This window comes from Suricata suricatta, chromosome 10 (assembly GCF_006229205.1).
Source record: "Suricata suricatta isolate VVHF042 chromosome 10, meerkat_22Aug2017_6uvM2_HiC, whole genome shotgun sequence".
Lineage (NCBI taxonomy): Eukaryota > Metazoa > Chordata > Mammalia > Carnivora > Herpestidae > Suricata > Suricata suricatta.
The window spans coordinates 120,893,877-120,912,025 of NC_043709.1; the positions used below are offsets into that span (position 1 = coordinate 120,893,877).

General features: G+C 38.5%; 1 protein-coding gene across 1 annotated transcript in view; it reads left to right on the forward strand.

Moving 5' to 3' along the window:
• Positions 1–18,149, forward strand: part of ARMC3 (armadillo repeat containing 3) — a 99,086-nt gene that overhangs the window by 6,587 nt on the left and 74,350 nt on the right. Inside the window, exon 3 of the mRNA XM_029955759.1 lies at positions 12,595–12,712. Within this exon, the coding sequence (XP_029811619.1) occupies positions 12,595–12,712 (118 nt within the window). The remainder of the gene's footprint in view (positions 1–12,594; positions 12,713–18,149) is intronic.

Here is an 18,149-nt window from a genome sequence, read left to right on the forward strand (position 1 = left end):
CTCCCCCTTGAAGACTTATATAAAGAACAGTTCTTTGAATAAACGCTCTCTTTCGCCTGATCGGAGAACCGTGAGTTCTGTCTTTACTCTTTGGTCTCCCTCTCCTGCCCCCTTTTTTCTCTCCCTCCCTCAGGGGAAGGACCCGCGACGATTCCCGGCCCTGGGACAGGTACCGCCAGGGACGAGCGGCCCCCAGCCTTCGGGTTACGACAATTGGTGCCTCAACGCGGGGCACAGTAAAGTAACGCCCTGAGCGCGGGTTACGGCATTAAACAATAGATATATTTGTCTAATACACTTTCTATAATTTTGTAATGTTTTGCTGGCATTGCCCTCTGTATGCCAGTGCTTGGGGGCACAGTCAAGGACTCGAGAAACGGTTTTAAACCTGGCGTTAACAGAAATCTAGCTCTTGTTTCTTCTGATCACAACAGCCTTAGGGATAGCCAAAGCAGGTGCAATGACCAATGTCAAAGAAATTGCTGCCTGTGTTTTCTTCTGGGACTTTTATGGTTTTAGGTCTCATCGTTAGGTATTTCATCCATTTTGGGCTTATTTTGCGTGTGGTGTAAGAAAGCAGGCCAGTTTCATGGTTTGTATGGCCATATAAGCATGGATTTAATTCTGGGCTCTGTTGTGTTCCGTTGATCTAGGTGTCTTATTTCTGTGTCAGTGTCATACTGTTTTGATGACGACAGCTTTGTTCCCATCTTGAAACCTGGGACTATGATTCCTCCAGCTTTGTTCTACTTTCTCAAGATTGCTTTGGCTATTTGAGATATTTTGTGGTTCCATACAAATTTTAGTATTATTTGTTCTAGTTCTGTGAAAAGTGTTGCTGGTATTTTGATAGAGATTGCAAGTATCCATCCATAGATGAATGGATAGAGAAGATGTGGTGTGTGTGTGTGTGTGTGTGTGTGTGTGTGTGTGTATATATATTTCATTGTATAATGAACTATTACTCAGACATAAAGAGACTGTGATCTTGCTGTTTGCAACACTATGGATGCAGCTAGAGGGTATAATGCTACATGAAGGAAGTCAGAGAAAAATAAATACCCTAGGATTTCAGTCAAATGTGGAATTTAAGGAAAAAAACCAAATGAACAAATAAAACAAGAGATAAGCAGCAACAACAATAAGAACAAAAACAACCAGACTTTAAATACAGGAACAAACTAGGGTTGCCAGAGGGGAGCTAGGTGGGGAATGGGTGAGATTAAGAGTGTACTTACAGTGTGGTGCCTGCGTGGCTCAGTCGGTAAAGTGTCCAACTTCAGCTCAGGTCATGATCTCGTGGCTCGTGGGTTTGAGCCCCGCATCAGGCTCTGTGCTGACAGCTCAGAGCCTGGAGCCTGCTTCAGATTCTGTGTCTTCCTCTCTTTTTGCCCCTCCTCTTCTCTCTCTCTCTCTCTCTCTCTCTCTCAAAAATAAACATTAAGTAAAAAGCATATACTTATTGCGATAAATATTGAGAAATGTGTAGAACTGTTGAATCATTACACTGTACACCTTAAGCTAGTATAACACCATATGATATTTATGCTTTTTTTAAAAAAGTAGAGTGAGCCAACCAAAAAATAAAAAAGAGGGAGAGTATATATAACAATTACTAATGGTTGACTACTGCCTTTCCTCTTAGTCCTTTCATCCTTCCCTGACTCTGACTGTATGTGAATAAAGGTGGTAGATTATTATTAAACTATGTAGCCACTTTCTATCTTGTGAATTCAAATACTTCAAAACAGTATACCACAATTTAAACCATCCGAACTTGGAATTTGTGCTAAGGTATACCTCTTCCAAGTCTGTGAAAGTGTTCTTGTACAGACTTTAAAAAAAACCCAAATTTAAAAGATGGATATATACAACTGCTTAAGTAAATTAACTTTCCTGTGTCAGCTAATAACAACTTGCTTCTTACTTCCAAAGATTTGTGTTTTTATTAGTCTTTCGTATTCTGCTTAAAATAGGTAATGGAGACAGAAAAAAGAATATCCAGTTATGTGGTTAAAACAAAAAAGCTACCTTTGCATTTCTTAATTTTCTAATCATCAAAACATACATTTAATATATGCATGTATGGTTTATTGGCCCCATTCCTGCTCATGAAAGCGACCACTAGCTAAGAAGATGCTTAGTTGCGGGGAAGATATAGCTTGAACGACCAATGCAACCATAATCTACCTCCACAAACATTTCCATGTCTGGCTGAACGGTTGTTTGTGATGCTTTGACAAAAGGAAAACTTTCTATGGAATGATTACATAAGAGAATTACTAATAGAAGCAACCTTAGTAGGCGATATTTAATAGAAGGCAAGATATTCAATGACTAACAATATAGGCTCTGGAGATACACTGCCGGAGACTTTATCCTAATTCCATCATCCATCATTTATGGCCTGGGGCAAAGTTCCCAACCTCTGTATATTCCAGTGAGGAAATAATGATACCAACTCGTACTACTCAGAGTGGGGAGGCACAGTTAGGTAAATATGAGATGCTAGAACAGTGCTTAGCACTAGGTAAGAACTTGGTAAAAGTTGTTATTCTTCAGTACGTAATGGAGGGTTCTGTTTATCACTCTACAAAACTTTAGAGGTTTTAGGAATTGTCAAAAGAGGCAGAAATATCAGCTGTAGAAGTCCTAAAGTTCCTGGTGGCCCATGGTGTGGCACTCATGCTTCATGGTCAGGTTTTCAAGTTTATGAGCATGGAAATTTCGATTTCCTTAATATTTCAGAGCCAACTGAGTTACAGCAGATAAATCCACAGTATCCAAACTCACAAGGGACTGTGACCTGGTTCTGGAATCTCCATAAATTAGCAAGTTAACTGAACATTTATGTTAATGGCTCGGCACATTCTCTGTAGTCAGATGCAAAAGGGGGGCTAAGCTGGGTGAGCACTGAGTCAGAGCATCGGGCGCCAGATAGCAGGATCTGCTCCCTCACCTGGGGGAGGGAACCCAGTTCCTTGGAAGAGAGGGATGTCTCCAGTGACTTGTTTCTCCCGGAGGCTCCCATCAGTCTCAGAATACAACCCCTTAACACTTTGTCACCATCTGCCAAAACTGCCTGGGCTTATTTCAGAAATGAAGCTTCATGGGTGTTTATTTTCCTATGTGTCTCCTTCATCACAGATTTTAAAAAGTCATGATTTAGTAAAAATTAGTATAAATTAATAAACATACACGACCATATTTAAAAAAAATCTTACCTTGCTCTAAAAGTTTTAATTCAGGTTGTAAGGAAGCCTAGAGACCATTTTAGGTGTATTCATTTTAACCTTCACACTTTTTAGTTGATTTTAAGGGATGTCTGCCTGTTCTCTACTAAAAGTCCATACTAGAGTTTACTTCTGTTTATCTGTCTCTCTTTTCCTGTGTAATTGGTCCCCCGCCCTCCCCGATCTGAGACCAATGATGTAGTGAACATGTTCCAATAAGCAACCAAAAAAAGCCTTTTATTTGCTCCTCGTGGTACCATAAAAATCACAAAACAATCATGATTTATCCATTTTCACGGAGTCCAACTTTGTAACTTTGTATTCTTTCAGGCCAGTGCCAGTGTAGTAGTCACGAGTCACATGTGGTTATTTAAACCTAAATTAATAATGATGAAAGTTATAGTAAATGAAATTAACAACCAAAAATCAAACGAACCATTCAGCTTCTCAATCGCGTTATACTTCAGGTGCTCAAAGGCCACATGCGCCTTGTGGCTGCTGTATTCAGCAAATCGTGCCGGACGGCATTGTTCTAGAAGGTCTAGTGTCCTTAACAGAGATATAAAAGTACCTCTGTATGTCTACGGCTGCTCTAATTGACTAAACTTACAATTCAAAGTTTAGCCAAAATGCTTCCCCTTTAGTTCACCCTTTATGTAAGTAACTTTGGTTCATCATTTATTTTGTGTACAGCGTGAAATTCTAATTTCACAACCAGCTTGTTGGTAAGTGGCTGTGAGTTCCTCACGGGAAAGCCGATGGGATATGTAATTACAGCACAGTATTATTTATTTAGTTGTGTGGCGTTCTGTTATAGCTATCATTTTATTCTCAGCACCTTTTTTAATAAAAAATTACTATAATGCTGTAGGCTCTGTAGGAGAAACAGATGGCATGACAAGTTTTCTCTGTTCTCTGCCAAATATTGGTATTTCTCCTCTTTAACAGCTCTTCAGATTGTAACTCCCACAGTCCGAATCTTCCCTTTCGCTTCTTGTACCCATATTAACTTTTTCTTAAGGATGACCAGAAGATAGGTCAATATTCCAAAGTGTTTTCTCCACCATTGAAGAAGGCTTACAAATATTTACGATAGGTTCATGTACTCCTTTGACAATGGCAGTCACTGTGTGGAAATTGTAACGTAAGGATGTTTTACCATGGCATATTTATTTGCATGCTTATAAAATGAACTTTAAAAAATATTGAGGGGCACCTAGGTATTAAAGGTGGCGGGATGGTGGTGGTTCTCCTTTTATGCTCAGTCGGTTAAGCATTGGCTTCAGCTCAGGTCATGATCTCACGGTCCATGGTTCGAGCCCTGCATCAGGCTCTGTGCTGACAGCTCAGAGCCTGGAGCCTGTTTCAGATTCTGTGTCTCCCTCTCTCTCTGCCCCTCCCCTGCTTGCGCTGTCTCTCTCTGTCTCTCAAAAAAAAATTTTTTTTTTAAATATTGAAATATCAGTGGTCTCTGACATGCAAGTTCTAAAGTGGAAGGGAACTTCGTCCTGAGTGGAGGTGGATGGAGAAGACAGTCAGCAGAATGCGAGGGAAACGATCGTGGGCGGTAAAGACGATTTCAGGCTGTGATTCTCAAGGGTGTGTGTCGGGCGTGAGGGTGTCACGGAGCCCCACAGGGGTGGGATGGTCACTGTGGACCCTCTCCCCACAAAAATGCACACCGAAAGTTTTACAAACAATTTCAGTGGCAGGATAGACCCCTGAAGCCCATCGATGGCTCCATGAACCTTGGGTTTTAGAATCTTCTTTTCTGATACCAAGAGACAGTGCACAGTTCAAGCCCTTTAAGGCCTAAAGTGTAAAACAAAAGTTTCCAGAGGCACTTTTGTGCATTTCTTTATAAACATTTATTGAGTATTTCCACTTCCCAGGTTTATTCTAAGTAATGGAGATAGAGAAATCACACAGTCCTTTTTGCCTGAAGAAATTCATTCATTTCTGAGACAAATATTGAGTGAATGCCATATGCAAGTACCCTTCTACCTCCTGGGCACATACATGGGCACAAACAATGTTCTGGCTTCAAGGCAGCTTCTATTCTTGTTGGGAGAAACAGTCAATTAACAAATAATAATATAACTGAGGTAGTAATAAGATCAATGGGGAAAAATTAAGTAGAATATAAGGATGGGGAGTGATGGGGCTACTTAAATAGAACCCAGGTCCTGGCAAGCTTTCCCAGTGGGGTCATATTTAAGAAAGACAAATGGAATGAGGAAGTACGCTATGCAAATGCCTGGGAGAGAGTACCCCAGCTAGTTATTCCTCTCAATAACTAAGACCTGACTTAGTATGCTTGCGGAATGCCAAGGTTGAGGTGACTGGAGATTAGAAAGCAGGGAGGAGGAGATAGGTATTAAAGGTGGCGGGATGGTGGTGGTTCTCCTTTTATACTATATTAAGGAGGTTGGATTCTTTTTTCCTAATGTGCAAAGAGGGGAATCTATTGAAAGGTTACAAGTAGAGGACTAATGACATCTCACTGATTTTTAAAACAAAAAGCACTACAATCATTTTAGCTACAGTGTGAAGGAAAAGTGGAAACTGGAAGATTAATTTGGAGGCTATTATGGAGAAGCACTAAGCTCTGCAGCCAGGACCAGGCGGTAACTATGGAGAAGGCGAGGAGCGGCCAGAGCAGGGAGCCACGCTGAAGGCAGAAGCGACAGGATCTCCTGATGGATTGCATGTGGGGTGTGAGAGGGAGAGGAAGTGGGAGACGGTTCCAGGCTTTTGGCGTGAGCAACCGAGTAAATGATGGTAAACATACTGAAAGAAGACACAAAAACCAAAGAATCAATGCCATGTGCTAAGTGCTGTTGTAGAGAAGTTCAGAGGAATATAGCTGTGAACAAAACAAAACAAAACAAAACCCTCAAAGCAACAACCCTGACAAAGTATGCCATAAGCTTCTACAGTTTCAAGCATGGTTTATTATTCTGATTCTCTGGAAATGAGATGAAAATGTCAAGAAGTGAAAAGTAACATGGTGTTCACTGTTGATGGTCTTGGAAATATTTTGGTGAACCGATGATGAAAGTCAGAGTGGAGGTGTTTAGCAGGACGCATGAGGGGGAGACAATGGAGGAAAATCAATAGTTGATAAGATTTTTGACTGTGAAAGGGAAGGAGGGATAGGAAAGCACCTGGAAGATGATTAATATCTAGGGAAAGATCACTTTTGTTTTAAAAATAAGAGCATTTCCAGATGTCAGAGTTTAGAGAGGCTAAGGTGGTTGGAATTTGCAGAGTGCCAGAGAGGAGGGAAATATATAGGAAAATAGCCCCAGAAATTTGGTCAGTGGTTCCCTCGATTCTCTGAAGTCTGAGCTGCACAGGGTGAAACCCATGCTCATGACAAAGAACAGGCAAGAACAACTATCAGAGAGCTACAAGCTGAATAATTTTTAGACTCAGACCTGTCTGAAGGGCATTCTAACTGTGATCCAAAAGACTGGAGCGTACTGAACATCCGGGCATTAACTCGAACCCCCAGCGGGGCCCCCAGCAGGGCCATGCCTTAGTTGTAGTGCGGCTAGCCCAGCGCCAGAGCGAAGCCTTCCTCAGACCCGCTGTTGCATGTTTTAAAATAGGCCTCACATAGATGAAACCGAAGCACAAATAAGACAACTATCTGGGCAGAACAAAATTCAACATCCTTTACGAGAAGGACCCTCAGGGGCGCCTGGGTGGCTCAGCTGGGTAATGGTCCAACTTCAGCTCAGGTCATGATCTTGGGGTTTCTGAGTTAGAGCTCCGCATTGGGCTCTGTGCTGACAGCTCAGAGCCTGGAGCCTTCTTCACATTCTGGGTCTCCCTCTCTCTCTGCCCCTCCCCCACTCACACTCTGTCTCTCTTTCTCTTTCTCTTTCTCAAAAAGAAATAAACAAAAAATTTAAAAAACAGAAGGCTCCTCCCCCAAACAATCCATACACTTAACATAATTTTTACAATGTTCAATTGCCAATAACAATTATTAGTATCATAATCAAAAGAAAACTTAGTTGATAAACCAATATAGGAGATAAAATTGGATACTAAAACATTCAATTGTCCAAAAGAAGATGGAAAAGAAACAACCAGGGAACAAATTAGAAAAGGAGAAAACAGACACCTGAGTGGCTCAGTTGGTTGAGTATCAGTCTCTTGGTTTGGGCTCAGGTCATGATCTCATAGTTCGTGGGTTCAAGCCCTGTGTCAGGCTCTGTGCTGACGGCTCAGTACCTCTCCCTCTCTCTCTGCCCCTCCCCTCTCATGCTCTGTCTCTCTCTCCTTCATAAATAAGTAAATATTAAATTTTTAAGTGAGATTGTCAAACTGAATACAAAAATAAGATCCAAACTGTAAGCTATCTGTAAGAAATCTTTAAATAGATATAGATAAGTTAAAGGTAAAAATATGGAAAGAGACATACTACAAACAATAATCATAAGAAAGCTGGAGTGCCTATATTAATACTAGATGAACTACATAACAGGGCAAATAATATTATCAGAGAAAAAGAGATCCATATCATCATAATGAAAAGGTTCATTTGTAAGAGGAAAAATGGTCCTACATCTTATTTACCTAATATCACTCATTTAAAATAGATGGAGAAAAAACAATATCATTTGCCATAATATTAGAAACAATGAAATATTCAGAGGTAAGTTTAACAAAATAAATGCAGTGCCCATGTGCTGAAAAATATAAGATGTTGCCGAGACAAATTAAGGAAGACCGAAATAAGTGAAGAGATAGATATACAAGGTTGGATACAGGTATATTGCTGGTGGGGACCCACGATAGTGAAACTACTTTGGAAAAAACAATTATTTTTTTTGTAAAGTTAAACCAGCACTATAAGACAAGCCAAAATTCTACTTCTAGGTATTTACTCAAGAGAAATGAAAACATATAGCTATAAGAAGATTTCTATGAAAAAGCCCATTGCAGCTTTAGTTCATAATTGTGCCAAATGGAAATAACCCAAAGGTCCATCACCAATTGAATGGATAGACAAATTGTTATACTCATGCAGTGAGATTCTACTTATCAGTAAAAAGGAATGGACCACTGAAACGGGGAACGATATGGATGAATTTCATAATCACTCTGCCAAGTGAAAGGAACCATGCATAAAAGATACAGATGTAATAATTCCATATTTAAACAGTTGAAGTTAATCTATGGTAAAAGGATACAGATCAGTGGTTGCCTAGAGTAGATATGGAAAGGGAATCAGTGGCAGAGACGCAGGAGAGACTATTTTGGGGTAATGGAAAGTTCCACATAACTGTTTGGAATCATTAGTTAGAGGTACATATGCATTTATTAAAACTCACCAGACTTAAACTTAGGTGTATTTTATTGAATCTAATTGGCTCTCTACAAAGTAGACTTAGAAGAAGTAATTGGAATAATCCAGCTGTTAGGAAGAAGTTGACTACTCAAGAGAAAAAAAAGAGATAATTAATGGTATGGCATAACATAGAAATGTTTAAGTTCTATGAGAATAGGGGACTTGATTATCTTGTCTAGTGTGCTGTTCTGAGTGAATGGCATTATTAGGGTTGAATGAGTGTTTATTGAATGAATGAGAAAATTAAAGGTGAATGGGTTAAAAATCCAAAACAAACATTAGATACTGGGCTTTGATAGTAGGAGAAACATTTTCCCTAATGTCATAGAAGAATATATGCAGATATAGGTAGGCTTGAGGCTCTTGTGAAATTATTGCTCTTGAGTTTACAGCAATTCTCCAAGAATGCTTGGATGCTTGGGCACAAATGCAAAGAAAGAAATTTCTAGTGTTTGTTCATATTCTAGAATTGATTTGATGAAAAGACAGAAGGATGAAAAAGGTTTATTTATGGTTTGGCATGAGTGTTATTAAAATAATAGATCAGGGGTGCCTGGGTGGCTCAGTTGGTTAAGTGTCTGGCTGCAGCTCAGGTCATGATCTCACGATTCGTGGGTTCAAGCCCCGCATCAGGCTCTGTGCTGACAGCTCAGAGCCTGGAGCCTGCTTCAGATTCTGTATCTCCCTCTCTCTCTGACCTTTCCCTGCTTATGCTGTCTCTCTCTGTCTCTCAAAAATAAATAGAAAACATTAAAAAAAAGAATAAAATGAAATAATAGATCATAATCTAAGCAGGATAAGAAGTGAAGTGAAAAATCGAGAAGTGTAAGTAGAGGGAGTGAATGGGCTGGGGACCCCAGTGAAGGTGAAGAATAGCTCAGTAGTGGGAGTAGCTGAACAGTGAAACTTCATCTTCCATCATTTGCTTGTTGGCTATAAAGAAGCCCTCAAAGACTAAACACTGTGGGTGTTATGGGAATCCTATGTGTAAGAAAGAAAAATTGATGGAATATCAAGCGTCATAGCAGAAGACAAAGCTGAGAGATAGACGAATATATTGAGTCAGAGTCAGTAGAAGGGACATAAGGAATTTTAAAAAGTAATGAGAATCCCTACTTACAGCATTCTGCTCCTGGCCAGGATATAAGCTAAGAGCCGTTGGAAAGCAAATAAAAATAACGCCAAGGATTGGTGAGGAGGTAGAACAACTGGAACTTTTTATTTATAACTAGTGAGAATGAAAATAGATAAAAGTACTTTAGAAAACTGTTCAATAGTGTCCATGAAAGGTAAACGTGTGTCTACCCTATGACTCAAATCCATTCCTAGGTATATGCCCAAAGGAAATGAGGGCATATATCCATAAAAAGACATGTGCGAGAACATTCATTGCAGCTTTGTTCATAATAGCCTCCATCTGAAAGACAAGAGCCTAAACTGGTATATTCAGAAAGTGGAATAATATATAGACATAGGAACTATGACTTAGTAATATAAAAATGTGACGGAATCTCAGACATTGTGCTGAGCTAAAGAAGTCTCATGGATGATTTTATTTTTTATTTTATGATTATTATGGTTTTACTAGTGGATGACTTTAAAAGTCATAGAGTGATTATCTTGCTGGGGATATTTTTGGATGGGAAAGGAGTATAAGGGAAATACTCAGAAGTGATAATGTTCTGTCTCTCAGAGAGAAAGATCTGACTTTGTATTCTGTGAGATCAAGTGGAAGAAGTATGTATCACTACATGAAAAACAAATTTTGACAATCTTGACAATCTTAGTTAATGATTAATGAGATCTATTTGCCTGACTGATGTTTAATTTGACCATTGATGATTTGATTTTTATTCCTATCTTTTTAAGTTTTTTATTTTTCTTTGCTATTGTTTTCATGTTGCATTTTTTTTTCATTTTTTCTTCCCTTTTCCTGAATTGAGCAACTTTTTTTGTAATCCTTTCGTTCTGGTAATTTGGAACTTTTACTATTTATCTGTAGCCTACTAAGCATACATATTTAAACCTGTTTTTTATATCAATGAAAAAATAAATAATAACTAGGCAACAACCCAGTTCTCTTTACCAAAGCAATCTGGTTTCCTTTACCTGAGATTTATTGAAAAAAATCTAAAATTTTAATTCCAAATCATTTTTGTCTCATAAGGTATTATCATTGCTTCGGAAATCATTAAGAATTACATTATGTTTCACAACATCATTATCACTCAGTTTAACTGTATATTTCATTGTATTTATTGATGTACTACTATTGTTTTGTATTTTGTCTTCCCCAATGTTGGCTGGAGCATTTACCAAGTAGTTTCTTTAAATATATAGTTAATATACTTGCTGAGTTTGTGAATGCCTGAGGATTCTCAAGCCTCAATCCCCAAATGCTTTCAGAAGTCCTCCCTTAAAATTGCTGTGGGTTTCCGGGTCGCTGTGGTCTTCTGATCAGTGTTGGAGCCGGCATCTTGGCCATTGCTCTCTGCTCTGCTGGAGGCCATCTTGTCTCTGGTTCACGTCACTGGAAACCCACAAGCACCACAAGCTTGGTGCTTGGGGCAGACTATTAATGAAGATTTGTCTCCCTGGAAAGAGCCTAAGAGGCTTCAGAACAAACACTGTGACTTTTGTAGCCATCACAATTTCTAGTATAGAGTTAGACATACACAAACAGCAGGTTTAATTTGGATATTAGATAATGCTGTCCCAAAATCCAATAGCCATTTCCCCTGCAAGGGACTTTTTATCCCAGCTGTGCCCTTTCAGGTCACAGCTTCCTGCTACCTTCTCTGTCTTCTCCACTCTGCCAGCCTCGCACAATTATACCTCCTTACTCAGAGTAATCTGTCTCTCCATTCTCTGCCTGAAACTGAACGCCAATTTTTATTATATTTGAAATTTGCTTTGAAATTCAATTTTTTGTCTCTAACATAAGCAGAAAACCATCCTTCACCAATCTCTGGAAATGGAAGAAAAATAGTGTAATAATTTGTTTTCTCCTTGACCAAAGAAGACCCGTCGGAGTCATGAATTTGTTATCATGCATTTTGGCTACCCAGGAATTCCCAAGATCTCACAGCAGGATATTGGTTTTCCTAGAACTATACTTTTTCTTTATATCATACTCTCATTTGCCCTGTTTCAGATTTTATCCAGTTTTACACTGTGTTATGTGCAGTTTTCTATTACTTTTTAGTTATTTCACATGTGTAATTTCCGCTTTCTCAGAAACAGTAGTGATTAGGAGCAGGTACTGCTTCTTGAGACTCAGGGCATCTAACATATACAGGTACTCAAGGATTCTTGTGTATTGACTAAGAATTATTCCAATATATGCTATTTAATGACCTTCTATTATGTGCCAGACAATGTGTTAAGGGCTTTACACATATGATCTCTAATCCTCACCTTGATCCTTTGAGGAGATAGGTATTATTATGCCCATTATACAGAAAAGGAAACTGAAATTCTAGCAGCGTAAGTAACTAGTTTGTTTCCACATGGTTAAGTTGAGAAATTAGATCTATTAGATTCCAAAATAATTTGCTCTTCTTGCCATAACCCCAGGAATGCCAAAGCCACCAATATTGGTGACCGTATCTCCATCAGTGATGTTTTTTAAATAAAATCTTTACTAGGCACTTAGTGGGAGGCAACCACATCATCTTTGTATGATTATGTTCTTTTCAAGTTTCTAGACATCATTCATTTTTTTATGTGGTTAAATTTTTTTTAAATGTTTTATTTATTTTTGAGAGAGAGACAGCACAAGCAGGGGAGGGGCAGAGAAAGAAGGAGACAGAAATCGCAGCAGGCTCTAGGCTCTGAGCTGCCAGCATAGAGCCCACGCAGGGCTTGAACCCATGAACCTCGAGATCATGACCTGAGCCGAAGTCCGAGGCTTAACCTACTGAGGCACCCAGGTGCCCCTTTATGTGATTTTTAAAGCTCATATGTGAACCTCATATCTTTCTCTCTGCATTTCAGTTTGATCCAGTAACGATTGAAAGCAAAAAAGCAGCAACAGTGGTGTTAATGCTTAATTCTCCAGAAGAAGAAATTCTGGCTAAAGCATGTGAAGCCATTTATAGGTTTGCTTTAAAAGGTTTGGCTTTTTCAGTTTATTTTTCTATTTCATTAGTTTCTTAAAATATTTACTACCTAATGGGCACTCTTTCCTTAGTCTTTAATTCATTTCTTGTCAGATGAATTCTTTTAGACAACCAGAATATCACTTAATGCATTACCTGAAAGTAATATATCTCCCTAAATGCCTAACTTAATCTCAAGGAGTAATTTAGTCACTGCATAGAATAGTCACTTTGAAGGTTTTATTGTAGTTTAAAAGATTGTAAGTCACAGGAGCTAAAAGAGCTCCCAATGGTCAAAGCTGGAATGATTTGAGCTGCAAAATAAAGTATTATTAGATTATAACCCAAAGTATAAATAAATATTTATGAGCCTATACTGGTAAAAATAAATAATTGAATAAGAAAATAAATGGGAGAGAAAAAACAAATCTCCCACGCAGAAGAATTCCAAATAATTCATGTACTCTGCCCTCAAAGAGGCAGAATACAACTCTTCACTCTTTAGGTATGAGCCCGGCATAGGGGCTTCTTTCCAAACATTACAGTGTGAGAAGCTTGACAAACACTGTGTCTCAGCCAGGCCATCAAAATCAGCATCAACGGTGATAAGTCATATTGACAATATGTGACCTTGACATGACATAATGAAAATGGCACTTCTGTTATTTTCTCCCCAAAACTTATAACCCTCAAATCAGAAAAGTTCCAAGTCAGGGACTTCTTTTTTTATGTTTATTTTTGAGAGAGAGAGAGAAAGAGAGAGAGAACACCAGTGGGGGAGGAGCAGAGAAATGAGGAGACACTGACTCCGAAGCAGGCTCCAGACTCTGAGCTGTCCACATAGAGCCTGGTGTGGGGCCTGAACTCACAGACCGTGAGATCATGACCTGAGCTGAAGTCGGATGCCCCAAAGACTGAGCCCCTCAGGCACCCCAGGGACATTATATAAACACTTAACCAGTACTCCTCAAAATGGTCACAGCTATCAAAAACAAGAAAAGTCTGAGAAACTCTCATAGCCTAGAGGAGCTAAGGATATATGATGACTAAATGTCATAGGAAGCCCTGGGTAGGATCCTGGACCTGAGAAGGAATATTAGGCTAAAAGTAAGGAGATCTGAATAAACATAGACTTTAATTAATAGTAACGTATCAGTATTAGTTCCTTAATTGTGACAAATATACCTACTAATGCAAAATGTTAATAGCTGGAAAATGGGTATGGATATGTGGTAACTCTGTACTATCTTTGCAATTTTTCTGCAAAACTAAAACTGTTGTAAAAACAAAAGTTTATTAAAACACTATACAAGTTAGATTCTATTGCCAGGTTTCTTTGTAGAGGATTTACAAACATGTATGATAATTATATTTTAGTTCATTCCAAGTGGTGATAAAATGAGACTTTTATTATAATACTGTATGATATTTTTTTAAGTTTATTTACTTATTTGGGGGGAGGGGTGTCTGAGCAAAGGGAGGGGCAGAGAGAGAGAGGAGAGAGAGAGGATCCCAAGAAGGCTCCACATTGTCAGCACAGAACCCAACATGGAGCTTGATCCCATAACCATGAGATGATGACCAGAGCCAAAATCAAGAGTCTGCTGCTTACCCGACTGGCAATGAGAATACTTCAAGAGTTTAGTGTAACTTTGTCATTAAAACAAACAAACAAACAAGCAAACACCTTTTAAACTAAGAAGGAAGCAATTTGATTATTAAGAAAATGTTGATTTTTACACATTATTTTTGTCACTTATATGAGAGAACAACAAGTCATTTAATTAGCAAATAGTGAACTACCCTCCTTGCTGTAATACTCTAGTCTTGTGGGGAATCCAGCTAAAAATCAACATCATTGCTTCTGGCAGGAATGACTCATGAGTAATTACATAGAATTTGGGGCCAGAATTCAGGGACCCATTGGATCATGTGGCTTTGATAGCATGAGTCTTACTCAGCCATACAGATTTATCAAATGCCATCTCTTTTTATATGACAGGAGGTAAAGAAACAGGTAGGGGTATATTTTGTGTGAAATCAATACAGAAATCATTGTAAGTCTGGTATTAGATACTAGCAGTATTTTCTGTTTTTTGTTTTTTTAAGATAAATGGTGGGACTTTTCCTCTGGCCATGAAGGAATAAGGGGTCAAATTTACTCTCCTAATTGAAACAAGTAAGAAAACAAAAATATGTGAAGTAACAGTTGGCAAAACCCTGAGTAGGAGGCAATGGAGGATGGTGACCATTGAGAGACAGGAAATGAAGGAAATAAACTCTATGATCACGCCAGCGTATTGATATCAGAGACTATCCAGACACATCACAGGAAGGGTTAACCTACACAGAGCCTCATAGACACTGAGTTGAGAAGACAGATCTGAAAGTGAAGGGAGACAAAGGAGGCAAGAGCCTTCAGGACAGTAACAGAGAGGAAAGCGTTGCATAGGAAGAGAAGTGGAGGTTGGTAAAGGGTCCAACTCAAGTGTTCAGCTGAGTGTCGATGAAGGTGTCCATGTATGAGAACTATTTGAAGTCGGACAAAGCACCTAACAGGATCATAGGTAAGCGTGCCTGGTCCTCACACAGGGCCACTCATAGTGTCTGTTCCCATCAGCCAGGCTGGAAAACCACAAGATTCACGAACAATTGTATGGAATTACTCAGAAGGCTCTTGCTTTAATAGTTAGAAATAATTAACGCTAGATCGAGCTCTGTTCTAGTACTACCTGATAAATATTTAAAAAACAAGACTTGAAGGGATCAAATTGCTCCCAGATAATTATGTTCCAAAACAAATTTGAAAAATACAAAAGTAACTATTTACCAACTAGGTAAAATCCACAGTGTCTGACATGCAATAAAAAATTACCAAGCATGAAAAGAAGCAGGAAAATCCAATATATAATGAGAATATAAATCATCAGTAAATCAAAACTGATGCAATGTATGTGTAACTGGTCTTTCAAAAAGCGGGAGAGGGACAGAAAACGTGTTAGAATAAATAATAGCTCCCAATTCCCCCAATTTGATGAAAACTCTAAGATTCTAGATCCAAGAAGCTCATAAAAGCCCAAGCACAAAGAATATGAAGAAATTATACTAAGGCACAACAAAATAAAATTGCTTAAAAAGAGTAATAAAGAGAAAAATCTTAAAAGCAGCCAGAGGAAAAAACATATTACAGTCAGAGAAACAAAAATAAGGATGACAATAGATTTCTCATCCAAATTAGGCAAGCAAGAAGTCAGTGAAGGAACATCTTTAAAGACCTGAAAGAAAAATAAAAACTTCAAACCTAGAATTCTATTCCCAGCAAAGACATCTTTCAAAAACATAAGTGCAATAAAGTCTTTTTCAGACATTCAAAAGCTGAAGTAGTTTATTGCAAGCAGGCCCACACTACTAATTATGGTAAAGTAGGCTCTTCAGGAAGAAGAAAGACAACACCAGATAGAAATGTGGATCTACACAAAATAATAAAGATAGAATACTAGAAATGTTAAGATATAAGGTTTTTTCTTATTGTTTAAGACACTTAAAAACCAAATTGGTTTTTAAAAATTTTGTTAATAAGACATTTAAAATGTGTATTTTATACTTGAGAGAGAGAGAAATAGAGAGAGAGCACACACATGGATGGGGAAGGGGTAGAGGGGGAGAGAGAGAGAGAGAGAGAGAGAGAGAGAGAGAGAGAGAGAGAGAGAAGAAGGACACACAGAATCCAAAGCAGGTTCCAGGCTCCAAGCTGTCAGTACAAAGCCTGACACAGGGCTCAAACTCATGAACCACGAGATCATGACCTGAGCTGGAGTTGATGCTTAACAGACTGAGCTACCCAGGAGCCCCTCAAATTGGTTATTTTAAACAAAAATAATAATCATACTGTGTAGTCTGAAACATTTGTATAAATAAGGTATATGACAATAACAGAGCCAAGGTAGAAAGGGGGAAAATGGGAGTAACTATTGTAAGCTTCCTTTACTATATGGGAAGTGATACATCACCACTTGTCACTTAGACGGTGACAAGGATGTATACTACAGACCCTAATACAACACTAAAATAACAAAACAAAGAGTAATATCAAATAAGCCAACTAAGAAATTGAAATGGAATCATAAAAATAATATTCAGCTTGTACAAAGAAGGCAGAAATGAAGAAAAGGAAAACAAAGAATGAGACGCAAAAAACAAATAAGATGGTAGACTTAAACCTAATGCTATCAATGATCAAACTAAATGTAAATATCTGAGTACCTCAATCAACAGGGTGAGTGTTACATTCGGTAAAAAGCAGGAGTCTTACAGACTTCCTCCACCTGATAAAGGGTATCTGTGAAATGCCTCTGGCCAGCTGACACTTCATAGTGAAGGCTGAATACAATCAGGAACAAGAGAAGAATGTCTGCTCTTACGCGTATGGGAAGTTCTTTTTCTTGCAACCAGGCAAGGAAAAGAAACACAAGGCATCCAGAATGGAAAAGATGAAGCAAAACTCTATTTGACTTATAGAAGATTATGCCATCTTTTGCATAGAAAAGTCTATTGAATCTACAAAAGAGCTACTAGAACTAATAAATGAGCAAAGTCCCAGGATACAAAATGAGCATATAAAACTCGATTGCATTTGTACATACTAGCAATGAACAAGTCGAAGTCAACATGAAATGGAATACTATTTACAATAGCACCAAAAAGTATGAGACCATAGGAGGAATCTGCCGAAAGCTGTGAAAAATCTGTGCACTGAAAACATGGAGCCTGAGGCGGGGCTCGAATTCACGAGCAGTGAGATCATGACCTGAGGCGAAGTCAGTCGCTTAACCGACTGCGCCACCCGGGTGCCCGGAAAGTCAAAACAATCTTGAAAAAGTAGCAATCTTAAGAACATACACTCCCTGATTTAAGACTATTGTAAAACTACAATAAGTAAGACAGTGTTATTGGCACAAAGATAAACAAATAGACCCAGGAAGTCGGATAAAGAAACCATAAATGGGCCCACATAGATATGGGCAATTTTTTCAACCAAGGTACAAAAGCAATACAGTAGAAAAAGTCTGTCTTTTTAACAAATGGTTTTAGAAAGAGGTCTCCATATAAAACTTAAATCTATAAAACTTCTAGAACACACAGCAGAAAACCTTTCTGACCTTAGGTTAGCCAAAAATTTCTTAGACATGACACTAAAACATAATCCATAAAAGGACAGTTGACTGGATTTTATCACATCTACCATGAACTCACTCACACACCTAACCAAAAAAGATACACAGATGGCAAATAAGTGTGTGAAAAGATGTCATATGTTACCAGGAAATCGCAAATTAAAGCAATAGTGAAATATCCCTATACACCTATTAGAAGAATGGCTAAAATTCTAAACACTGACCGTATAAAGTACTGGTGATGACATGGTGAAGAATGAACTTTCATTCATTGCTG